This window comes from Eumetopias jubatus, unplaced genomic scaffold, assembly GCF_037043125.1.
Source record: "Eumetopias jubatus isolate StellerSeaLion01/CBP00866 unplaced genomic scaffold, mEumJub1_p1.0 scaffold_2, whole genome shotgun sequence".
Taxonomy (NCBI): domain Eukaryota; kingdom Metazoa; phylum Chordata; class Mammalia; order Carnivora; family Otariidae; genus Eumetopias; species Eumetopias jubatus.
The window spans coordinates 182477552-182504329 of record NW_028274808.1 but is presented as its reverse complement, the minus strand read 5'-3'; the positions used below and the strand labels follow the sequence as shown (position 1 = coordinate 182504329).

The 26778-nt window shown below is 47.2% G+C and overlaps 1 protein-coding gene across 1 annotated transcript; it reads right to left on the bottom strand.

Annotated features, from left to right (window-relative positions):
- LGI2 (leucine rich repeat LGI family member 2) lies at positions 1-26207 on the bottom strand. The gene is made up of 8 exons (XM_028089499.1): positions 25996-26207; positions 24005-24076; positions 21712-21783; positions 19633-19704; positions 14314-14385; positions 13459-13628; positions 7096-7260; positions 1-1043 (listed from the first exon to the last, which is right to left on the bottom strand). The coding sequence occupies exons 1-8, from the start codon at positions 26205-26207 to the stop codon at positions 226-228; spliced, it is 1653 nt and encodes a 550-aa protein (XP_027945300.1). The 3' UTR covers positions 1-225.
- Between the last annotated feature and the right edge of the window lie 571 nt (positions 26208-26778).

Here is a 26778-nt window from a genome sequence, read left to right as displayed (position 1 = left end):
GATAACAGGCTTTAAGATGTCTTTTGAAATGGGAGAATGGACATGTCATGCAGTTAGCCAATAAAAGCAATCCCTGATTGAAATGTGAGTTCTAAAATGTTGAAAATTTCTATTTCCCCAGTGCGTTTTTAATTGCGGAGCTCTGAACTTGGCCTTGTGTTTGTTTCTCGGGCCTCTCTTGTGAAAGCTAGCACTATGTGTCTCTTAAATTCACCAGTCACCTCTTCACAAACTTAAGTCAACGACTATATGTTCAAAAATCTTTGTTTTCCCTTTGAAACTGGATGCAAAAAAGAAATCTCTCCTGTCAGTGGAGACAGCTGTGAAGGAACGAGGTGCCTGCACATAAATCTCCTTGAATTTTTTGAATAGCTGCTTTTCTTTATCCCACTGGTAGATCTGGGAGAATGTATAGTCACTCCCCAGGGCCAGGTAGTGATTATCTTTAAAAGAAAAGGGCTGCAGTGTCATGGCCCCCCGGGATGGAAGAGCCTGGATCTCCACAAACTGCTTACTGTTCCACGTCATGACCCTGGAGTCCCCGATGAAGCGGGTGAGGGAAAGGTAGAGGGCATTCTGCATCCTAAAGCTCTTCACGGCCAGTACGTCCTCCATGTTGGGGATATCACTGTGGGGGACAAACTTCTTAGAGCTTTTATTCCACTGGAGGATGATGGGGACCTGGGAGCGGCTGGACAGAATCAGGTGCGACTTCCCGTCTATGTCAACAAATTCTGCATCCGTGTCCCTGAACCACTCGTGCAGAGACTGGTAGGAGTAGAACCCTTTGGTGTTCCATTTATACACCGTGGACAGACCAGCTTTAGAGCTATCTGCGATGATGAAGAACGTCTCGTCCTCAATCTGAAACAGCTCGATGTCGTTGGGCTTCGAAATGCGAGAGACTTCAATGTCCTGGAATTTGACAAACTTGGTCCAGCTCTCGTCGTATTTGTAGATGTGAGAGCCGCCGAAGAGCTGGGCCACCACCACGAAAACCTGGTCGTCGATGAGGATGGCCTTACAGCCCACAATGGACTGACCTGTGCCCCAAGAGAAACGAGAGGGCATTAGGGCACCGCAGGGAGAAATGGTCCTCCGTAGTGATATTGGAACCCTCGTGAGCTGGCAAATGCGGACAGATGTAAAGAAATGTGAGAAAATGGGGTAGCCGACGCACGGAACAGCATGGCGGCTTCTCGACAATCTGAACACAGAAATACCATGTGATCCAGCAATTCCACTTCCGGGTCCATACCCAAAAGTAAAGAAAGCAGGGTCTCTAAGAGATGTGCACACACATGTTCACAACAGCATTATTCACAATAGCCAAAAGGTAGAAGCAACCCTAGTGTCCACTGATGGATGAATGGATAACCGAAATGTGGTGTAGACACACATGGAACATTGCTCAGCCTTAAAAAGGAAGGAAATCCTCACATAGGACACATGACAATATGGATGAACGTTGAGGGCATTATCCTAAGTGAAATAAAGGTAGTCACAAAAAGATAAATAATATCTGACTCCACTTACACGAGGTCCCTAAAGTAGTCAGATTCAGAGAGACAGAAAACAGAATGATGGGGGCCAGGGGCTAGGGGAGAATGGGGAGTTAGTGTTTAATGGATAGAGAGTTTTAGTTTTTCAAGATGAAAAGCGTTCCGGAGATTGTTTGCACAACACCGTGAATGCACTTAATGCTACTGAACAGTACACTTAAAAATGGCTAAGATGGTAAGTTTTATGTTCTGCATATTTCCCTACAATTAAAACATTTTTAAAAACTTAAAAAAAAAAAATGTGTCTCCATTAAGGGCTGGTCTCCTGGTCTCTGGTATCTTTAGAGGCCGGAGTACAATTCAGGGAAGGCACCAACACCAAAGGTATTGTCTTCATGTTCTTCAAAAAAGTATTTCCCAACTCCGGACAGTGGAATGAGACAGATGGGCTTCTGTTCCTGGCATGGGGGTAAGGGAGGGTAAAAAGGTAGGAGTCAGGTCTCAGAGACAGGAGGAAAAGAATGTAATGAAGACATCTGGCTCCTTCTGATTTCTGGAGCCAAGGGAAGCTGAACAGAGGCAGAGACAGAACAGAGAAGTGTTAAGCCCTGTAACTCTAGACCAGGTGGCCCAGGGTTTGAAATGCAGCCCATACCGTATAAGCTTTCTGGCCCTGTGCCAGTTAACTGTCTCGGCTCAGGCTCCTCATCTATAAAATGAGGCGCTATTAGCGCTGACCTTCCAGGGTCAGTAAAGACTAAGTGAGAAAATTCCTGGTGTTTTTAGAACACAGCACCCACAAACAGGAAGTGGTCAACAATTAGTAGCTATCATTACTGGCTAATTGAAACGACTGTCCTGACCTCGCCCCTCTAAAATCTCCTATAACAGGCGCTGCGTAAGTACCTGAAGAATGGTCAATGACGAGAATGATCTAGCTCAGGCGGCCCAGAACCGGAACTCTGCTGGAAAAGGGGAAGTCTTCTGTCTGGACCACCGCCTACAGTCTTCTCCCACGCTGCACCCGGACCCCTAGACTGTCCCCCAGCCTCCTCAGCCGGCCAGCGAGCAATGGACCACCCACAACCCAAAGAGGACTGACCCTCCAACTAGGTCATTGGATTAAAACTTATTTCTTTCCCCCCTGATTTTCTAGGCGATTGGACCAAAGTGAATTTAGTCTGTAAATTACAGGGTAATTATCCAATTCCTGTCCTCAGTATTAACTTTGGGGGCAGCCAGTGGGTAGTTTTTAGAGTGATACTTACTCTTCTCTTTCACTATTTTGGCCTTCTTGCAAGAACTTGGTTCCTTTCTTTTGTTTAAACAAATTATTTTGTTTAAACTAATTATTCCTTTTTTTTCCTGAGTATAAAAGTTTTCAACATTCCCCAAAGCAAATTTTACAAAAATAATAGGTAACAATTATAGTGTGTACTATGACCGAGCACTATACTAAGCATTTTACATGTATTCACTCATTTAATCCTTAACACAACCCAATAAGACCAGTACTATCATCATCAGCATCATCCCCATTTTGTAAAGGGTAAAACTGAGGCACAGAGAAGTGAAGTAACTTATACAGCTAGTATGTGGTAGAGCCTGGGATCTGAATCTGGGTAGTCTGGCTCCAGTTTACACTCAGCTGCAAACAGACCAAAAAGCACCAAAAAGAAAATCAGAATTACTGGTACTGCAAAGTTGAAATAACACTTAACGTCTTGATGTACTTCCTTAATCGTTACTCTACACACATACTCAAATGTGCTTTTTAAAAATAAATTTGGGGGGCACCTGGGTGGCTCAGTCGGTTAAGCGTCTGCCTTCGGCTCAGGTCACGGACCCAGGGTCCTGGGGTCGAGCTCTGCATGGGGTCCCTGCTCTGCTTGTCCCTCTCCCTCTGACGACCCCTCCCCCCTGCTCATGCTCTCTGTCTCTCAAAAAAAGAAATAAAAATCTTTAAAAATAAATAAATAAATAAACTTGGGCTTATAGGATACATGGGCTTTTTATAACCTACTTTTTTTTATTTGACCATGACATTGTGAACATTTTCCCCTGCTACTGCACCTTCTACAACTTGATTTTTAAATACTATAAGGTATTGCACTGTACAGGTGTATCCTATTTTTAACAAATCCCCTACTGTTGGACATTGCAGTTATTTCTAGCTTTTCATTATTTTAAGTAACATGTTTCCTTGTAGAGCAATCTTTTTTGAAAACCATCTGGCAGTGTTCTTAAAGGTAGGCATTGCTGGGGTAAACGTTGTGCCCCCTGGAGGAGCCAAACAGGAAAGATAGCCACCCGCCGCAGGACCTTTGCACTTGCTCTTGCCTCTGTCTGGACTGCTTCCTCCTCACATTGTCCCCATGGATCAACTCCTCATGTCCCACTTGGCTTCTCCAAACAACCTTTCTCACGAGGCCTATCTAAACGTCACAATCTAAAATGTCAACACTCCCATGGCCAGCTCTTCAAAACTCCCAGCACCCTCTTCCTTTCCCTTCTTAGTGTGTTGCTATCTGATGTGTTAGCTGTATTATAATTGTCTTTTTTATTGTCTCTTGCTCCCATTATAATACAAACCCGTTGAGGATGGAGGTTTTCATCTGGCCCGTGCATGGCTGTGACCCCAGCACCTAGACTGTGCCTAGCTCGGATTAAAGGCTCAAGAAATCCTTGTGAATGAATGAATGAATGAATGAATGAATGACTTGATGCACGTAGGGATGCAACCAGCTGCAGATTGTCGGAAGGGCAAGCAGAGGGCAGTACCGTCCCTTCCTACCGAGGTCAACCTAAGAGAAGAAAGGGGTGAGATGCAGCAGTGACAGGCCCTGGGCTTTGCCCCCAAAGTGATTCAACACGCCTGAGCCTTGATCTCTCCATCTGTGAAGGTGTGAGAAGGAAGCTGACATTCATTAAGAACTGCTCACTCGGGTCCTGGGATCGAGTCCCGCGTCGGGCTCCCTGCTCCTTGGGAGCCTGCTTCTCCCTCTGCCTCTCTCTCTCTCTGTCTTTCATGAATAAATAAATAAAATTCTTAAAAAAAAAAAAAAAAGAACTGCTCACTTGGTGCCTGGCACTCACTGACTCCTCACAGCATCCATATAAAGTACATGCGCTGCCCATCCTACAGATGAGGAGACCGAGCCCTAGAGGCCACAGTCCATATTATATCTCAGTGCCTGGCAGAGTCCGGAGTACAATCCACGTCCATCAGTTTTCACAAGCCGAGCTCTTTATCATCTCTATGCCCCCTTTCTCTTGAACAGGGCTTCTGTCCTCTACCTGCAGGCAGGCAACCTGCGCTAAGACCTCAAGGGGCTGTGGTGAGTTTCCAATGAGACAAACCGGCTCCTGGCACCTCATGGGCCTGCAAGCAGCCTGGCAACCAGCCCTGGTGTGGACCCCACTCCCCACCCCGCATAAAGCAAAGCTTCACTCTGCTCCCATCTCCTAGCATGGGGTGGGAGGAGGGGAGGCCAGGGGGCCAGCCCATTCATCCCTCACCCATTTCCCAAGTCTGGAAAAAGAGGGAAGCAAAGAGCACATGGATAGCGGGTCCCCCCTTCCTTGTTTCCTTTAATATGTACCAGGTTTAGGGTCCAAATGCCTGAGCTTTCTCGCCAGGTTCACCTGCGGTGCTCTGTGCTGAGTGCGTGCTTGGCGGGGGTGGGGCTGCTCTCGGGAGTGTGAGCTCAGCACTAGGAGGCCAGGTGGCCGCACCGCGGAGGCGCATCTGACATGGCATCTTTGGAGCTTCTGGGGCGCCTGTGCACCTCAAAGACCTCCCAGTGCTGCAAGATCAGGCTCATTACCATCTCTGCTCTGGGAGGGGTGGAACCTCGCTCTCCCTGCCTCCCTCCACCCCTGCACCTGCTGCAAAACCACTTTGCACCTGCGAGCTTCCTAGGAGCCTCCTGATCCAGAATGTCTACCTGATATGCTGCAACAGCAAAATACTGCTCTGACCCCAAATCGGGAAGCACTAAAGGAAATCCTCTTGTGGGGTCACAATTAGGCTACTGTGGTGCTGTCTATAAAGTCAATATTATTATCAGATTGCACTTGATAAATGAGAAGTCTTTAAAACGTTATCAACTTAACCTACTTATTTAAAAAGCAAGGAAAAAATAAATTAAAAAATAAAAAGCAAGTAGACGGCCCATTTTTAGTAGCACTGAGACACTGGGTTCCTGACAGTGTTGAAAGAAGCATTAACTAGGCCTCAACCCAAAGGCATGAATTTAGATAGCCATTTATTCTTATTTTGTTTGCACTTATTTAAAGGAAGCAGTGATCACCAGGACCTGGCAAGAGGACAGCAGGAACAAGCCATACAGTGTGTCTGTATGTGCGTGCATGGATGGATGTGGGTCTGTGTGTGCGTGCCTGGATGGATGTGTGTCTGTGTGTGCGTGCCTGGATGTGTGCCTGTGTGTGCATGCCTGGATGGATGTGTGTCTGTGTGTGTGTGCATGGGTGGATGTGTGTCTGTGTGTGCATGCACAGATATGTGCATGCCTGGATGGATGTGTGTCTGTGTGTGCATGCATGGATGGTTGTGTGTCTGTGTATGCATGCATGGACTGATGTGGTCTGTGTGTGCATGCAAGGATGTGTGCCTGTGTGTGTGTGCATGGATGGATGTGTGCCTGTGTGTGCGTGCATGGATTGATGTGGTCTGTGCGTGCATGCATGGATGTGTGCCTGTGTGTGCGTGCCTGGATGGATGTGTGTCTGTGTGTGCATGCATGGATGTGTGCCTGTGTGTGTGTGCATGCATGGATGTGTGTGTGTCTGTGTGTGTGCATGGATGGATGTGTGCCTGTGTGTGTGTGCCTGGATGGATATGCGTCTGTGTGTGTGTGCCTGGATGGGTGTGCGCCTGTGTGTGTGTGCCTGGATGGATGTGTGTCTGTGTGTGCGTGCCTGGATGGATGTCCGCCTGTGTGTGTGTGCCTGGATGGATGTGCGTCTTTGTGTGTGTGCATGGATGGATGTGCGCCTGTGTGTATGTGCCTGGATAGATATGCGCCTGTGTGTGCGTGAATGGATGGATGTGTGACTGTGTGTGCATGTGTGGATGGATGCGGTCTGTGTGTGTGTGCGTGGATGGATGCGGTCTGTGTGTGCATGCATGGATGGATGTGTGTCTGTGCATGCGCATGTGTGCATGAGCATATGTTAGCACATTAGTTAACGATCAGCATAACAGAAGTCAAAGGTATCATTTAGCTGTATAAAAAGCTGTTGCGGTCTTAGGCTGCCCAAAGCGCTCAGGATTAAGGGATTCTCAGGTGACTTCTCACCACTACCGGAAAATGCCTCCCACTATATGAAACCCATCCTCTCTCCCCTTTCAAAGGATCACAAACGACAAATAAGATCACCACCCCCAGTTTCTGTTCTCACCAATAACTGACCAAGTCGAGAAGAAATCAGAGAGAAGAGGGTGGGCTGGAACGTGTTCCCCAACTCTAGCCAAGTCAGAGAGCCACGCCTCCCCTCCTTGGGATGCCAGAATGCTGTTTCTCTCACCGGCTTGAGGCCGTCAATACATCTGATTGAAGTCACAACACACCTGTAATGTTGTCATAGCTCCGGAAATTCATTTCGATGTGGTCCCACTCCAGCACCATGCAGTTCTCCATGCTGGGCTGAGCGATGGCCACATACACGTCATTCTTGGAGTTGAACGTATCCACCGAAACCGACTGGTAGGGCAAAGTCTGATGAACAACAAAATCTGGGAATGGGTATTTAAAGAAAAAAAAAAGTCTCCATGAGATCCCCTGTGGGAATTATTGCCCTCCATTTCCCTTCTACCCTTTGTAGCATTGGTTCCAAAGATGAGCAGGGAGGAGGGGGGACCGGAGAGAAGCAACACGCATATCACAGCATGTTTTACTCTGGAAGGTTCCAGAAGGGTTCTGCCTTGGACAGGATGATGAATAGCTCACAGCTTGGCTGCCGGATTGCAAAGTTTAAAACAAATTTGGGGAGACCTGGCTCTCGAAAACACCAGCACAAAGATGCCACGGAACAGCACTGCCTCAACACTGCCCAGATGCAAATCACTCTGGGAAGAGACTGGCAGTGGTCGCATGGGTTTGGGAAATGCTGTTTCTAGCCCTCTCAGGATGGCCCTGGAAGCAAAAAACCTGTCTTGCTTTGCTTGCTGGGGCGCTGCTCAAGCTTACCTGCCAAGGTGATTGTTTCGGCCGTGGTTACACTCCCACGCTCCCCAACTCCAGGTTCAAAACCAAAGGTAAACTCCCACAGGGCACGCTGCACTTCGGGGAACCAAACCAAGCCCTCTGATACAGACCCAGAGATTTGTGAAGCCCGCAGAGCAGGGAAGTGAACCGAAGGACGTGTATTGGTTGTTGGACTTGGGGGTGAGGGACGGCTATGCCTGTGATGTGGACAGTCTCCCGCGGTCCGCGAACAATGACAGTTCTGTTGGATCTTCAAGCCATGTGGAACCATCCTATCAGAACACGTGTTCTACTCCTACACTTAGTGCTAAGTCAGCACTCCTCGGGGTATGGCCCCCTCAGCTACCGCTGACTCACTGTGTTCTCTTGGAAGGGAGGTACCAGCTTACCAAGGAACAGGGTGAGCGTGCCGTGGGATGCAAGGAGGGGTAGTGTGTGGGAGCTAGGGAAGCAATGAAGAAAGAATTAAAACAAACAATTGAACAAAACACTAAGAAAGCTGAAGGTAAGTTATTTCTTCGGCTAGAGATGCTTCCATGTGCACCGCTTCTTGGCAGGCTAAGCACACCCAAGGTCAAATGATGGTGGACGTCTGGCTGAGGGAAGTCGTTCCTCTGAGAAAACCCTGGCTCGGCCCATCCCCTGCCCACCCACCCCTTAGCTGTGCCCACTCCGGCCCCATCTCTCCTGCAGAGCCGTCCCAGATCCAATGCACAGGACTCTCTCCCCCCTCACTGGGTCCATCATAAGGCATGGCTCTTTCGATCTCATTCTTCACGAATCTCCAGCACGGCAACTGCAGAGTCAGCTTTGGAGAAATGGGAAAGATCTTAGAGCCTTGAGCCCTTTCACAGAGCCAGAAGCTGAAGCTCAGACAGCGTGTGCGCCCGCACAGCCAGCGTCTTGTGCCTCCTGAACCAAGGGCTTCCTGAGGTCAGGCCTGGGTCCCACCCTCCTGAGAGCCTCCCACGGCATAAGCCCATGGTGGCCACTCAAGAAATAACTCTGGTTCGGAGGAAGCCTCATAAAAGAGGTCGAGTGAGAAAGACAGTAAAGGGGTGAGCCACTCAGTGGTGAGCAAAGGCAGGATAACGCTGATGGGGCAGAGGCAGGAAAGGAAGGGAGAGCCTGAGAGACGCCGAGCAAGGGTTGAGGTGGGAAGGGTAGAGCGGGAATGAGAAGAGCAGGTATCGTGAGGGGCGGGAGAAGGGAACAGGGCTGAGGGAACCAGGATGGCATGCGGTACAGGAAAGAGCCCTGTGCCTGGGTTCAGACTCCCTGAAACCACCCCCTGCACTTGAGGCCCGAGGCTGCGCCCTTTCCCTGACAAGGCCTCAGTTTACTTCGGTGCCAGACGGGGGCGACGAATTTTTACCTGCCTAGCTTGATGGCAGGGACGCATTGGTAATGTTGGTGGAAGCGCCCATCTCGGGGCCTGGCACGTAGTAGGGGCTTCATAAATATGGAATTGAGGTCTGAGAAAGGGCTGCCTGCCTCCTCCGTCCCAGCCATCCCTGGGCTGTCTCTTGAGGAAGTGTCCATCCTAACGGCATCTAAGATGACATGGCAGAGCTGTGACTGACGTCTGGCTGAGTGACCTCGGGGAAGTTATTGCACCTCTGCCTGGCTTAGTGTCCTCATTGGATATTTTAATTCTTACTCACATAGAGTGGTGCGTAGCATAGTGAGGGCTCAGTACATGCTCACTTTTGGAGGTGTTCCCATCCCCATTCTGAGTGCACAGTAGGTGCCTCATAAATGCTTGCTGGCATAGGAGTGTGGGAGGGCTGGCCTCGCCCACCCTGTGGTCCACTCTGCAGACCGTGTGGGGAGGAGGCTGGGGATGAATGAACGATGCACGCAGGTGCAGGGACAGGAGGGGGAAGGAAAGAGCAGGCCGCCTCTGCACCTGACAGCCCGAAGTCGCCGAGGGAGAGCAGGGACAAGTGACAGTAGTGGACGGAGGGTGCCCTCACCCCCAGAGCCGGGAGCACAGCAGCCGCAAGAGCTGAGGCTTTAGCTAAGACAGGCTAGGCTTCGGGTTCCCACTTCTATCTGCAGCTCTGTGACCTTGGGCAAGAAACTTGAGCCTCAGGGTCCGCATCAGTGAAATAAGGGTGACACCTATTTCGTGAGGTTGCCGTAGCGACTATGGAAGAGAGTGTAAGCGTTAGCATTAGAGTCGTGTATGGGGAGTTTGATACCTTAGCTTTGTAGGCTGTAGAACAATGACCGTGTTGAGTTGCTGCGTGAACGCTCAGGAAGGATCACGATGGCTCCCAGCCCCGTCCCTTGTCAAACCCCCCAGATACTAGAGCACATCAAAGAGTAAAAACGGACAAAACTCAACCTGTAGATACACAGAAAAAAGGAAATGGTAGCAGTCATCGTCTGCTTCCTTTTCTGGAGACAGAAAAGGACTCCGAGAATTCGGCTGCGGCCTTTTAATTCTGGGACAGCCACAGACCCCTTCTGCCTCTCGGGCTGCCTTCTGCTAACGCAAGCCCCGAAGGTTCCAAACGGTCCTGCCTTGCCTCCAACCCACGTCTCCCGCCTGCACGCCGACGTCTCGGAAACATGAGCATTCGCTGAAAAATGCAGGCTGTTTAAAGGGCAGACCAAAAAGTTTCAGTTTTTTATTTAAAAAAAAAAAAACCAGAAAGAAACAGAGCTGCCAAAATTAGACAGCATTTTACAAATCTCGCTTTTAACGGTTCTATTTTCATTTGTTTTCCCAAAACATTGGTTTCATAATATTTTCTATATGCTGACTATCTGGCACAACACAGACTGTTAAATCATCTGAATTATAAATCTAATTCTTAATAGGAGAGTCCCTCTCCCTGTCCCCCACCCCGACCCCCAGAAAGGAGGAGGAGGAAGAAGAGAAAAGGAAGAAAGGAAGAAAAGAAAATGACTGGTCACTACGTATTGGGTGGGGGGTGGGGAGGGCTGGAGGAATGTAAAGATCCTCTCCCGTCCCCATTTTAATCCGTCTTTCACGACCGGCGAAAGCACATTTGTCGTGCCAAGATCTCCAACAATACACACATTGATATGACATCAATTTCCGAGTGTTAAAGTATTAACAGCACGCTCCACACAAAGTGCGGCCATTCACGTTGGATTAAGTTCATGATGTCAGTGGGACGCTTACAATTTAGGCCTTGCTCCCACTGGAATCAACAGATTTTTACACAGCTATTTATAGCCCTTGCAGGAAATAAATTATACATGATGCCGATCCTATTGGGAGAGAAACTGCACATTAATGCATTATTTCTCTTTGCATTTCATCAGCCCAGCGATAGGGAAGCTAACAGGACAATTATGATGCAAAATGCACTCCCTCTAAGGAATTTAGCGAATTACCCACCTAACACGGGGAATCATGAGTAGATGACAGGGATTTTTGAGGTGGTTAAAAATAGACTTGAAAGCGGAGGGTTAGGGAAGGATTGTGATTACGCTAGAAGCTGAAACAGTCCGGCGGTGGTTCTGCCGGGTGAATTATACACGGGCACCACAACACAATGGCAAGAGAACCTTCCTCTCTCTGGGAAAAATAGGATCTTCCTCTCCTTCCCTTACCTGAAGAATTTCCGCCTTTCCCAAAAATCTGAGCTAAGAGAAAAATAATGCCCTCAGCGAATGCACTTCTTCCCAAAAATGTAGTGAGGATGCCGTCCTCACTAGTCCCCAAGCTCTTAGATTGGGCTTTCTATCTGCCTTCCAGCCTCACGCATTTCCCTCCCAGCCTTTAATAAAGCACCAAAGGAGGAGGCTTGATATGAGTGGAAGACAGGCACCAAAAAAAAAAAAAAAAAAATCAGAATTTATTGACTTCGTTCTTACAAGGCAGGGACTATATCTAGGGGTGGGCGCCGCTTGGGTACGCCACTTATTCTTGATGGAGGAAACCATAAGCGAAAGCTAATTTGTTCGTGGGTCTTAAAGGGAGAAAACAGTAGCAGAGACAGAATCATCACCTGCCTGTTACCAGGGAGTAGTGCTGACTATCTAAATTTTAGTAGGAAGGTTTCTAGCAAAGACATATATAAGAGAGGGAGGATGCCCTAAAATGTTAGGGGGCTCATGCTGCCCCATGGGTTCTGGGTTTAGGACAGGTTTCCAGAGCTGGCTACCTTGGTTCCAAGCCCCCTTTACCCTTGAGACAATTCTGAGGGCCCAGATCATTTTCATAACCGTCCCCAGGGTGCAAAAATCAGAAATCCTGTTTTCTCATATAAATTATTCCCTGTTCCCAGGCCCTGGATAGCCCATGTCATGTTTCCCAGAGACTGGCAAAATTTTCAGCCACTCTGGCCAGGTGTGAAGAGAACAATGAAAAAGCGGCTCACTTCACCTGAGGTTTAGATAGAGAACTCTCCAGAAAAACTGGAGCGGAGGCAGAAAGGAGCCCCGGGGAGCTGTGGTTTGGCATTTCACACCAAATGGCCTTGAATGCCACCTTTTGGTGCAGATGTCATTGACTCTGAGCTCTGATCTACTGCGCTGCTCTGTGATATAACAAATAACCTGCTCGTGGTCTCTGCTGGCCGAAGGGTACCTCCCAATTACACAGCTGAGTAAGGCCCTTTTCAAACTGGAAGACATGGGCAGCCACGAGTCTGTGGCTTCTCTCCCGGCAGAGAGAGAACTTGCCAAGTCCCTTACTTACGAAGATATCTAGAAATAGTTTTTACTTTGTGGGTTCTTATTTGTTTATTTGTTTGGAGGGCAGCAGACTGGCCTAAATGTCACAGTTGGTTCCTGGAGGGTTTTTTGTTTTGTTTTTTTGTTTGTTTTCCTTTTGAGTTTCTGTCACTGTTTTCTGAGTTCTCATGCCTGTTATTCCCCCTGACATGCCTTGAGGCTTTGTAGGTATCAGCTCTCAGCTGAAATGGTTATTTTTATGAGTTTCGTAAGCAGGTTTCATACTGGGGATTGATCTGCTTTCCTTTAAAAGCTGGCCTTAGAAGCCGGGAGGAACTCCACCAAGGCCTCTCAGACGGAGACACGCCCCTGCTCCCCATGAGACGCGACAGGGGAAGCAGTTAGTATTTTAATTTTGTCTTATAACCTGTAAAATGTATAAACGGAAACCTTGAGGCAGGCCATGGAAAAATGCAAAATCAAAGTTTCTGTACATTTTTCCTCAACGGGAGTTTTTTTTTTTTTTCCTTTAGATAGCTAGTTGTTCCCTCATGTTTCTATTTTGCCATTTGTTGTAATTCACCAAGTTATCTCTTTGTACGTAGAACTACAAAAGGAATTTATGGAAGTTAAAGGCTGGTATTTATTAGCTGAATATTCAGTAAACTTCACATTATTCAATCAGGAGAGGAGTGACCAGAGTAGATCCCGAGAGCAGGAATGCGGGCCTCTCTGCACTGACCTTCCGTGAAACCTGACTTGTAAATGTGTTTATGCCCAACTCATCAGTTTATACTTTGGCCCTTAAAAAAAAAAAAAAGTCAGAGAGATTGGAATTGTGTAAAGAATCAAAATTAAGGCAAAGGGCAGTTAACAAAAATCCTTCCAAACTGCTGAGATATTTTCCTGACCGCATCAATTCATCTCTTTTAGAACGCTTAAACGTTGCCTAAAATAATCTGGACAGAACACCTTCACACCCGCTTTTCTCCATTCCCTGTGGATGACCTAAAAGAAAAACAAAGCTATTATCCTCCACAACAGTCTTCAATGATAGAGGTTCTGAATACCTGTAGTGGTACATTCGTAGTCGAAGCTGGGCACATCATTTAGCTTCTTTTCCTGGTATTCTGGTGGACCGATACAGAGGACATCGGAGACAGTGGAATTGGTCATCTTCAACCACAAATACAACCACTTGGCTTTGCAGTCACATTCGAATTTATTGCCCCTTAAATCGCTAAGAAACAAAATGAAACACAAATGCATCGACGGAGAAACAGGCCTGAAATGTTTCAGCGGTCATATGGAACTCCGGCAGGATTTAACATCCTCATATACTTATATGAAATTTCAAAAATTTGTATTTAATACATCTTACTTCTTATACTTATCATGATTTTAACTAGAGCCTGCAGAGAGCTCACAGAGCTAACCTATTACCATGTCTCCAAACTGTCCTGAAACTGTCACCATGCCATGCTGGAGAGGGGGATGGGGGACAGGGTTGACATTAGAACACCGCCTCCCCTCCAAGACGGAGGTTCTCACAAACAAAATCAGGACATTCTAAGAAGATCACTTTTGTGAACACGATCAAAACTTTAAGATCTTGTTGATCAATGTCCAGTGAGAAGTGACAAACACTAGAAGATAAAACAAAGGGATCTGCTATCTTGAGAAGGGAAATCTCACACCAGCAAGCCTACCTTACCATTGGCCTAATGCTACTAAGTGTATTCCAACATGGCAAGATCTAACTAATACAATATAAACTGTATGTATGCTGTTTCCCACCATGCACTCTTGTCACCGATTCCTAACTACAGCATACAAGAAATGCAGTGACGGGGAGAGGGGGCTTAAAGACATGATTAACTGGGGCACAATGACAAGCACACATAAACTTAATTTTCCTTACTTACAGTTCAATCAGAGAGTCTAAATCACTGAAGACATCCCTTGGGAGTGCTTTTATGTGGTTATTGGCCAAAGAACTAGAACAAGAAAGTCATATTTTAATGTGGTTATTATCCTCATGCCTTGTCACTCCAAAGTCCCTGAAACAAAGCTAATGATTTAAAACAGAGCTCTAACCCTCTTCAGCACAACCCGGTTCAATTTCTGGCTTTGCATATGGATACTGAGATAAAGAAATGAGTTTTGTTGTACAAAGACAGCATTATAGATGCTGAAGTACAATATAAGTTTTTTTTTGCTTTGTTTTTTAAAGAAGCATTTATTAAGCTCTTTATTTATATACATTTCTTAAACTTTGGACGGCATCTTATGTTTCTCAGAATAAAAGCCAAATCCCTTTGATGGCGTACAAGACTCTCCATTGTCAAGTTACCCCCATTCCCACTTACCGATGGACTGAATCTCTGACTACTCAGAACACCCACACTGGGCCCCTTGCTATTGCTCAAACGGGCAAGGCATGCTCCCACCCCGATGCCTCCGAACTTGTGATTCGTCTGCCTGAATGGTCTTCCTCCAGCTACCCACACAGCTCATTCCAGCACACAGCCCGCTCTCCTTTAGGTCTGTCCTCAACGATCACACCTTCCCTGACCTCTACCGTCTCCCTTCCCTGTTCTGTTGATCCTCACTCCACGACTGTCCCTTGGCATACTACCTACTTTAATTACCTCTTCATTTATTGGCTGTGTATTCTCCCTATACATAAGCAACATGGGGACAGAGACTTTGGGTTAGTCCACATCTGTATCCCCAGCATCTAAACAGTGCCTGGCACCTAACAGGAACTCACTAAGTCTTTGTTGAGTGAATGAAGGAAGCACTTAAGAGAGAAAGATAAAAGAAAAGGTGTATAGTCTCGTCCAAGAAGTTCCCTCACAGCCCATCTAAGTGAATTCTATGACTTGTGACTCTAAGAAAGGATTCAGTAAATTCTCTTTCACATAACGGTGCTCAGCTCTAGCCCCATGATAATATAAAAGCGCAAAGAACCACAATGTTTAGAGAACAACTGATTGTGATCAATTGCATCTTCTCACTAACGAAGGTTGACCAGAAACCATTTTGCATTTTTGCTCTCAGTGTTGAAGATCTTTCCAAAATGTCCCAGTCTGCTCTCCCTCTCCAGGAAGAACGAATATCATCAACTCTTTTCCTGATGATTCAGGATCATGCAGTGCCCTGTCATCATCCTGCTGAAGATGAATGTCCGTGGTGCTGGGCGGCTGACGTAGAAAGATGCTGGGTCTTGAAAGATGCACATCAAGTCTGTGCTTCCCCCCTGGGCATCACGCTCTAACGGGAGTCAGCCAAGAAACTGATGTCTACTTTTGTTTTCTCTTGTACGGGGGAGTACAAACAGCAAGACGCATAAATCATAAACACGCAGGCGAGTCAGCACCAACCTCTTTAAAATATATATGAAATTAGCCTTCCGTAGCCTCACAGTGATCCACTGTAGAAAGAGGAATTAAAGAAAAGGGCATTCCTCCCTCCTTAGCATCAGCTCTCAGAGAAAACTTTGAGCCCATTTTTGCCCAAACATACTTGCTGCAAGATACCAAGAGACTATGGGGAGACTTAATCATTTCAGAATTATGTGCCTTCCCACCTAGGTAACCACAAATGGATTAAAATACAATTTCATCTATTATTTTACCTTTCTTTCCTAAATGATTTATTGGTACATCTTTAAAGATGTTGGAAAATAGGCCGACTATGGAATCAGAGAGAACATGCCCTAGAAGTAGCTTTCTGAAATTAAAAAAAAAAAAAAGTTTGTTTTGCTTTTTTGTTGGTTGAGGGCCATTTTTTCTGGAAAGTCCAAACAACTTTTTTAGCTAATTAAAGGTTAATTATTTAGCTAAACATTTTTAGTTAATTGAAACGTATAGTACTGAAGTGACAAGAATAGATGGAATGGTCAAAGCTAAAAAAAAGCACTATGTTTAGCAACCTTTCCAAGTGTTCAATTTAGATTTCAGAAAGCCAAATTCTTCAGATGGACTATCCACTCCACTCACGCTAAGTGCATAACATCTCACTTTCCACTTCATTTTGTCTACAAATTTATGGCACTTACTTCATTTCTAAAACTACTTAACAGCAACCTGTCCCTTGGGCTTTATAGGACTGCTGGAAAACAAATGTCCTAGATTTTAGTTACAGATTGGGACCGCTTCTTCAATGCGTTGAAAGCTGATCTATGCTTCTCGAGAACAAGAATGTGAGCCTGTAGGTGTTGGAAAAAGTCATAAAAGATAAAAACCAGATCAAAGTCCAGATAGTGACTTCTTGGTCCCTTTGCTTAGAAGTTTACAGAAACTGGGATGAAGTGGGGAGGACTGGTTCATTCTTTAGACAATGCATTAAATGCTTTAATTACTACCTACATCTCCAACCTAAGGAGTCAATTTTGAAAGTCACCTGATTTGCCCAGAAGCAGAGTATGTAAGGAAAATCCAACTCAGTAAGGAACCGATTGATCAACCAGGTAATCAGAAAGAATGTCGTGCTGGCTTTCAGTCCTGAGCTAGACGCCTGGGGGAAGAGCAGAGCTAATGAACCATCTGCCTGGGCCCTGCCCTCAGGGAGCTTTCAATGCAGTTGGGGAGTGGGGTGATAAAACTGACATCATGAAACAGTACCAACCAGTATGGCCACTGCCACAGTCAAGTGTTGGGTGTGTGGAACCAGAGCAAGGGCTCTGGGAAGGGCAGAGGGGAGATCAAGAATGGCTCCAGGAGGGGAGACAGAACTTAATCTGGACTTTGAAGGAAAAGCAGATTATAGGAGGTGGAAGGTAGAAGAAACAACATTCCAGGCAAGGGAAGGATGTGAGGAAAAGCCGTTATAAGATGAGTCAGGTGTGCACGGGGGTCCACGGAGAGATCAGTGCTCTGCAGACATTTCAGGAAATGAGGATGGAGAACTGGGGAGAGGCGGGTTCTATAGGCTTGACTACAGAATGGCAATGCACACTGGAACAGGTGTATTATTGCATTGGGAGAGTACTCTGGACCTGGGGCGCCTCGGTGGCTCAGTTGGTTAAGCATCTGACTCTTGATTTCAGCTCAGGTCATGATCTCAGGGTCATGAGATAGAGCCCTGGGTTGAATTCTGCGCTGGGCGTGGAGCCTGCTTGATTCCTCTCTCCCTCTCCCTCTATTCCTCCCCCACCACTGCATGTTCTCTCTCTCTCTTTCTAAAAAAAAAAAAAAAAGTACCCAAAGGACTCTTGCTTTCTACATGTCACACAGAATAGGAGGTGCCTCTTAACACATAAGCACGCATTGTATACACATGTGGTTGTGTGCACAAATAACAAGCATGCACACACAGTTATGAACGCACACACTATATACACATATCTACCCATGTATAGAAGTCCATGCATCCCTGAGCAAACCTGTGCGAAGATATGCAAACATGCATGCACAATACCTGCATGGTCACACCTGTGTTCAGACCAATGACCCATAGCCAATTGGTCAAATGAAAATGACATCTGGGCTAATTCAGTCAGTCACATGGGCTTTGCTTAGGTTCATGATCTGCCCAGAGCTTTTGCTCAAAAACAAAGCCCCTCATTCCTGACTTCTGGGAACCAGATCTGTCTGGCTACAGCTGTTCCTCTCCAGACACCCACAGCTGTCTTCTTAGCAGACCCTGTCTGGCCGCTCGCACTGCCAAGGGTCCTCAACAGTCCATAGAGAAAATGGAGACTTCTTCATGAGTGGACGGAGGCAATGATATTGCTGTTGATGATGATGATGGTAGCAACGCCAACCATACCTTGAGCCCTTGAGCGTTTACCAAGGGTAATGGGCTGGATGCTTCGCAAGCAAGCATTAACCCACCATGTGCAATAATCCTATGGGGTCAGTGTAATCACCCACATCTTCAGGATAAGGAAACTCTGGCTCAGAAAGGCTAAGCGATGTTAATAAATGATGACTTTGAGATTTGAACCCAAGTCTACATGACTCCAAATCCATTATCTTAACCTTTACAGGAATATGGGGATTTGGTATCTGGGTTCAATCTGAAAAAACAAAACAAAACAAAACAAAACGAGACAACAACAACAACAAAACAAGACTTTTCCAGAAAGGAAGGAAAACCTGGAGCAATAATGGCAACAAAAGTCTGAAACTCTCCGGTAGCGATAGTGCCGATCCAGATGTTTGGACCTCCCTCCCACGCTCCTCCCTCATCTTCTTACTCTAGGAACTTTATTTAACTCAGGCAGGGCTTCTGCTTGGTAGGCTTCCAGAATCAAGTGCTCCCTGAGCCTGTCGACAGACACCTTTGGCTGTATCAGGACTTGATGTAAATGATTATCTCCTTAGATGTGTATCAGTCAAGGCTACACCTGCTGAAGGTTCTATCACCCCTGCCCAAAACCCCCACTCAACAATCTCCTATTCTCCCAATTTTCCTTTTATCACCAAGATGAGACATGCTATCTTACTCAATCACAAAATATCTATCATGCACATGGGACCTGGCCCTGGTTAATAAATTGCTTCTACCAAGACAATGACTATTTTTACATTTTCATAAACACCGCCACAATGTTTTCCAGCTTCCTAAGTTTGCCAAGTGTGTGTACTTGCTTCATTCTGATATGCCAATTCAAATCAATTTGTTTAATTTTTTTTCCTCCAGAAAGCTATTAAAGAAGCCAGAGAGCTTAGCTTAAGCTGCAGATTAATCCAACATAAAAGAAAAAGCTATCTGCATTCAAATTAGAGCAACCACAAAAATGTCTCTATTCCACTTCTTCCTAATTTTGATCCCGCACTCAACATTCTTCAATGAGTCAGGGAAGCCTCAGTTCCCAAATCTGTAAAATGGAGACTCACTAAGTATCGTGAAAGATAAAGAAGAGAAGGCTCATGAAGCACGCAGGCATGTGCCCGGCACACAGCAGGTGTGGGTGGGTGGAGGTTTCCTCCCCACCTCCTCCATAACCGGCCGCCCTCCCCTCATGGCTCAGCGGACTCCTTACGGCACGTACAGTCACATGGTCCACAACAGCTCATCAGGATGATGGAAAAGATCATAAAGCCAAGTGCATGGGTAATGACACTAGGCTGGTGTCCGATCAACAACACAGAAACCTTTGGGGCAACCTGGAAATTAGTTTCCTTGAGAGAATGTTAACAATATGGACAGTACAGCCAAGAAAGCACAAGGCACCAGGAAGTGGATTTTATGCCACCCATTAAAGGACCCGCAACATTTTTCACAGGACTTACAGGTGAGTCAGGTCCCGGAGACCACGAAATGCATTTCTTGAAATGGTTTCTATTTTGTTCCCTTCAATGAACCTAAAGAGAAAAGCAGTAGCATTCAACGGAATTTTCTCGACTTAGTATCTCTAAAAAGTGATATTCAAAACAAAATCTGAAAACATGCATGAATTTAAAACACTCATCTCTGAGGGTTAGGTCAGCTGCACTGGCTGCCAAATGGGAGCTGGGTTTGTGTGCAAGAATGCATGCACACAAGTGTATGTTCTGCGCTCCTTCCAGAAGCAGCATGGAAAGCTTCACATTCAGAGCTGGCAACATGGGTAAAAACATCTTGGGGGGGAAAGAAAGCCCTATACAAAAGCAAGAAATTCTTAAATCTCTGCAAGACTGGAATGCTTCCAGACATCTTCCCCACTCCAACCTTCTTATATTTCACAGTGCCTGGCTATTAATACTTTCATTAATATCATTGTCTCTTGAGGGGAACTCATTGTTTTACATCTCTGCCTTCAAGTTTTTGCCGAGGGAGAATTCCATTAAGCTTGGCTTCTGGCAAACTTCACTTCAGCATGTCCTACACAGTCTAATCTCTGAACAAATGGGTAACAAGGCAGGATTCTCTCAAGATCTCTAAGCCACTAGAAAATAGGAAATATAATGAAGTTGAGCATGGGCCAAACCTCTTGCTCTGTGCTAAAATGGTTTAGGGCTTGCACACAGGACCTTGCAGTAATAACTCTGACCATGCTTTAAAGTCTTTATGGGAAATACATGAAGCGAATGCACTCCAACTATTCCCTAGGACTACAGGGAACTAAATTTTAGATTATGGCATCCCATGACATCAAATGTAAGAGGGCCTTTGATGAGATAGTCCAAGGGAGAGGCTTTGCAACACGAAGCCATTCGTTAGTGAAATCGTTCTTGATTCTTGTACTGACATCTTTGATGTGTTTTGTTTTTTTTTAATCAGGGGTCTATTCAGTAATAGAATTCAGTATAGACTGATAAGCGAACTTCCCCTCAATAACCTTGGCAATAAGATGAACTGCTCACAGGAGAAAACCGATAGCTTTACATTCACTACCGCCACCAGCTGTTCGTGTGCTTTGATAGAACCTGGTTAGGCTTAGCTTCCGTCATACCCTGCTTTCCATATTACGTATACCATCAAGGTGGTTAGGAAAGTATACTTATTATGTGTACTCTGGAGGAAGAATTCCCTCAGAGACCTCTTTCCTAAGGACATAAAATCAGCAGAGTTTTTTTAGACCCAGGATGTGTTTAGAATTCAAACATCTACCTGTTAACCTCAGATAAGAAAGCAGAGACGAGGCTTTAAGAATCCCTCTGAATGCTAAGTAAGGAAATCCCATCTGATAGCAGGATTAATATTATTACAAAGTTACAAAAGACAAGGATGAAAGCTTTTAAGGGGGAAAAGGACATGAAGGGGGCAGGGAGGGGCAAATCAGAAAAGAAATCAGGAAACGAAATCAGAACATGGGCAAAGCTCATTGCTACGGGAAGAAAACTGCACACCTGAAAAGGAAAAAACAAAAACAAAAACAAAAACCGTCTTCTTTTAAAGAAGAAAAAATAAAATTAGACTCTCAGCAGCAGCCCACAGGAGATACTGCAAACGGGATCTAGGAGAGTCAAATTAAAAACATGAAGGTGTATCCCCATATAGGGAGACTTTACTTAAAAATAAGTAACGCTCAGAATCCTTCAGCTTTGTTTCTGGCTCATCAGCAAATCCATGCCTAGTTATGAGAGGTAAAAATATCCAACGCAATTTCCAGTTGTGCTTACTACATGCCAAATTAAATGTCAGCAGAGAATGAATGAATATCTTTCCTTCTTTGTTTGCTTTCACCCGCTTTGTCTCCAACCTCCCCCTGTCCCAGCATGTTTATACACAAGTAAACTATAAAAGGTCAGTGCTGAAAAGAGAATGGGGTTTTCTCCTTTTTCTCCACCCCTAAGCTCTCTGAGAGATGCTGTTCCTGCTTGGAAAGCAAGACAGCGATTCTATGGACATGCCAAAGGCTCAGCAAAGAGACAAAGCACAGAACTTACAGGTATTCAAGATGGAAAAGTCCAGCAAAAGCATCATCCCGGATGACGGTAAATGAGTTAGAATTCAGCAATCTGAAAGTAGAGGATGGATTTCAGTGCAGAGATGGGCACCTTGAGTAACATAGCGAAACTCTTTCAGTTTCTTTCGCTATGTTCTGATCCATGGCAAACATGGTCTCTTCCCAGCCTAAGACTGGCTCATTAGGTGCACAGCCCGATTCACAGATGCTGATGGATGGTGGCAAGTGGATTCCTTTTGGCTAGATTTTTCTGGTCACCCCCACTGCTCCACCCTTTCTCCCCGGTGGGTCTCAGTAAATAAGACCTGATAGTTGTATCTCAAAACATTCTAAACTCACCACAACTAAACAGCCAGTGAATGCTTTAACATGCACAAGCAATCCTGGAATCAGAGATCTAAAAGGACCCAATCCGACTCGATTTTTAAAGGGGGAAATGTGTGCCCAGAGAAGTTAAGTGACTTGACCAAAGTCACACAGCTGAGACCAAAATAAATAAATAAATAAATAAAATCCTTTCTTCTCTATTATACATTCCCATGAGAAATAATAAAGTTTAAGAAATCTTCAGAACACTCTTTATCAGCACATAGGTTTCTATTAGTCACCACTTAAGTCTATTTGGTGAGATACCCAAAATTGCATTTCTAGCATATGGAAAGTATATTTTAATAGAACTAAAATTTCCAAGAAATTACAGATTTTAAAATGTTAAGTACAATGTTATGCGTAGGTCCATAACATTTCAAGAACAAAAATATCAACATTAAGTTTATTTAGGATGAGAAGTGACCTCCTAAAGGCTATTTCCTCATATTTTTCTGTAGTACATTGCTTATTTTTAATCTCATCTCAAATTTAAGAAACAGAACAAACAGAATGAGCTATGTACTCATGACTTTGCCTATCACTGACTTGCTTTTGAAAACTGTTTTTTGGACATTTCTTTCATCAGCAAACAATAACTGAACTGGGATACCGGGCATAACATGAGTACTCGCCAAGAGTGGCTGGATGCAGAGCATTTATGAGTGTGGGTTAGAATTCTGGCTGGGGGGGCGCCTGGGTGGCTCAGTTGTTAAGCATCTGCCTTCAGCTCAGGTCATGATCCCAGGGTCCTGGGATCAAGCCCCGCATCGGGCTCCCTGCTCCATGGGGAGCCTGCTTCTCCCTCTCCCACTCCCCCTGCTTGTATGCCCTCTCTCGCTGTCTCTCTCTGTCAAATAAATAAATAAAATCTTAAAAAAAAAAAAGAATTCTGGCTTGGGGGTGGGCGTGAGGAGGGGAGGGCGCCTGGGTGGCTCAGTTGGTTGAGTGGTTGAGCATCTGACTCTTGATTTCCTTGATTTTGTTTGGCTCAGGTCATGATCTCAGGGTCCTGAGATGGAGCCCCGTGAGGGGCTCCACGCTTAGCGGAAAATCTGCTTGAGATTCTCTCTTTCCCTCTCTGTCTCCCTCTACCCCTCCCCCAACTCACACTCTCTCTCTCAAATAAATAAATGAATCCTTAAAAAAAAAAAAAGAATTCTGGCTGGGATTTTGGACAAGTTACTTAACTTCTCTGAGCCTTAATTTTCTTGTCCATCAAAGGGAGAAATAAAAATACTCTCCTCGTAGGGATGATTAAACAAAATTTTCCATTTAAACATATATTATGCTGCCCAATCGTTTACATAGTCGGTCAACTAAAAATACTTTTACTTCCAGAGACACATAAAGAGTTTAAAATGTAGGTTTTCTTTTTTTTTTTTTTTAAGATTTTATTTATTTCTTTGACAGAGAGAGAGACACAGAGAGAGAGGGAACACAAGCAGGGGGAGTTGGAGAGGGAGAAGCAGGCTTCCCGTGAAGCAGGGAGCCCGATGTGGGGCTCGATCCCAGGACCCTGGGTTCATGACCTGAGCCGAAGGCAGACGCTCAACGACTGAGCCACTCAGGCGCCCCCAAATGTAGGTTTTCTTTTAAAGTGAGGTGTCTGGGAAACACTTCATTTAGGTGAAATTCAGGCCATCATTCAGTGTAATCATGTCCCACAGTTGCCAAATACAGGTGTTGGGATCTATGATAAAGTCCTTGAGGAAAACGTGTGTCAAAAGGAGGGGACACTGAGCAAAGAGCCTGAGACTCAGATAGGTGGGGACACCACAGGACAGTTAACACTGAGAGTTTATTGGGGTGTTTAAGGAAGGACTGACACCAAAGAGGCAGAGGTGGCTCCTCCCAGGACTGCACCTTCAGGATCCCCATTTTCAGAGAGAACTTCCCATACTCACAGCAACTGCAGCGAAGGCAGATGGGAAAACATTCGGTCCTTGATTTCTGAAAATGTTCCATTTACCAGGCTCCTATAGGCAAAAGAGAAGCAAAACAAGGCCTAGGGTTTTGGGGTTTTGTTTTGTTTTTTTTTAGAACTGATTGCAGGCTGGGCAACCAGTCTTATCCTCCACCTGTGTTTCAAACTCCTCCACGCAGGATGAGGCTTAAAATAGTCAACCAGGGGCTTCTCAGGGGTAGAAATGGGAAGAGTCAAGCCGTTTCCCAATGAGCTGGATCAATATGAAAACTAGTCTGAATAATAGAAACCTTTACCATCAGTCTAGCTCCTTCCACAGACATTATCTCAGCAAGTTTAAATCAATCTCCTCACTTCCTTTTCTTAACTACAGGAGGCCCTGGCTGAAAATGGATAGTTGCTTCACCTCTGCCCATGATTCTGTTTGTGTAGACACAGCATTAATGTCCGCAGGGGAAGGGGTAGGATTAAGCATTCCCCTTGGGAGCACATCTCTGAAAGACACTCAGAGCACTTCTGATTAAATGCACTGTGAAAGCCTTGGGGGAAAACTCAAGAGACACCTGAACTTGAATGTGCGGTGGGAGGCAATGCCATCTGCCAGATATAATGGTCATTGAGGGGGCAAGCCGCTTGACTGTTTTTGCCACCAGGTCCCCTATCCTTTCTCGCCACAGCAGGACCGGCCACACATTCATTCAAAATTATTTCAGTTAACAGGCAGATCAATTAAGCAGCTGCTGTTCTAAAGGATTTAACAAGGGGAATTCCAGTTTCTGGAATCCTCCATGTCACACGACTTAGCAACATCAGTAATCAAAAAGGCCCCCCGTTCCTGCCAGCCAGGTCATCCTGAGTTTCTGTAATGCCAGTGGGAACCCCTTCACCCCCGGACCTTGCCAGGGGTGGGAAGCAGGGGAGTGTCCTACAGGGGACCTGAGCAACTTCGCCCCTGGGATTCCCTGCCTCTGTGACTGAGTGGGCATCACCCCAGCACCCTGGCCTGGAAGGAGGAAGCGCTTTCAGCCAGAAACATTTCCCAGCAGTAAAGATATGGCCGGGTAGACCCTTCCACTGCCATTAGGAGAGCCAGTTGTGGGGGAGAGTGGCTGTGTGAGGGCGGGTTGAAAGCATCTCTCAGCAGGTGAAGAAATAAGGTGGAACCCTTCCTGTCAATTCCTCCAGCGCTGAAAAAGCAGCCAGCATAATGTGTGGTGGGGAGAGAGGGGCAAGAAGCTTGTGAACTCCGGGCAAGTCAGGCTGCCTTCCAGCACTTGGCCACTGGCCTGGGTGCCCCACATGCCCCAAAGCTCTGCCAAGCCCTGTGCTCCCCTCTTCCAGGCCTCAGGAGGTAGCCCCCCACTTGCAGAGGCTGCATGCCTTTACTTGGGTTCTTCCCAACCTGCAGTGTGGAAGGGTCGGGAGGAGGCCACGGTGTAAACCACCGCCCCAGACGCGAGGTGGGCCGGTGAGGCCTCATCCCTCCCCTGTTTACCTTCACTCCAGTCACGCTCGGCTGCACATTCATGCCCCTACCAGACCACCCCTCCCCAAATACCCCTCTTAAACTTTAACGCACTCCCAGAATCACCTGGGACGCCAAATGCAGACTCCAAGTCTCCACTCCTGAAACCCTGCTTCATTCAACGCGGGCCCGGCAATCTGCATTGACACGAGCTTCCCCCCCACACACACACACCCCATCCCGCCAGGTGGGTCTGAGGCAGGTGGCACGCGGGCCACACTTTAAGCAACACTGCCACGGGGACTTGTCTGGGTTCCCAGGCTCTGGGCCTCGGGTTCCCTCCACCGTCCCCAGGGCCCGAGACTCCACCCACGTCCCACAGCGCGCCCCAAAAAGAGGCTGGGAAGTGGGGTCAGGGTCGCGCGGTCCCAGCGCCAGAGGCAACTCCCCGGCGGCGGCGGCAGGCGCGGGGTGGGGCGGGCACCGGAGGGGTCCCACTCACTCACAGGGAGCTGATGTCGCCCGGCACGATCCTGGGCACCCAGGAGGAGCCCACGCAGATGATGGACTCCTTGGTACAGCTGCAAGTGGCGGGGCAGCGCGCCAGCCGCCTCACCTGCGCGCCCGGCGGGATCAGGCACGCGGCACTGAGCAAGAGCAGCAGCCGCCCCAGCGCCCCGCCGCCGCCGCCGCCGCCGCCGCCCCGCCGCAGCGCCATGCCGGGTCCCCGCCGCCCGCTCCCTGCCCGGGCGCCCGCCGCCGCCACCGCCGCAAACGCGGGCGCCGCTCGCTGCTCCGCCGCGGCCGCTGCTGGCGAGGACGAGGGCGCCGCGGGTGTGGGAGGCCGAGCCGCAGCCGAGGAGCATGCTGCCCGCCACCCCCACTCGCGCCCCCCCCCCCACCCGAGCCGGGGCTGCTGGGCGGCCGCCGGCGCTGCGCCCGCCGCACTCGCGCCCGCCTGACATCAGCACTCGCGCCCGCCGCCCGCTCTGGCCAATGACTAATGCGGGCCGCGTGCCCGCCCCCCGCCACGCGCCCGGACCGGGCCCTCCCGACCCTCCCGGGGAGCCGCGGGGCCCGGGGAAAAAGTTGGGTGACCTTGGGGGGAGGGGCCGCCCTGGACGGAGACACCCCCCCCTCTCCGGGGGCCAGGCTGAGCGGCGGGGGGCTCAGATCCCCGCAGTCGCTCCTAAGGCTCCAAAGGATTTGGGGGAGGCACTGGGCTCCTTTCAGCTGGGACAAAGTGTGAGGCCAAAAAAAAAAAAAAAGTAGGAACCGGGGTAACTGCC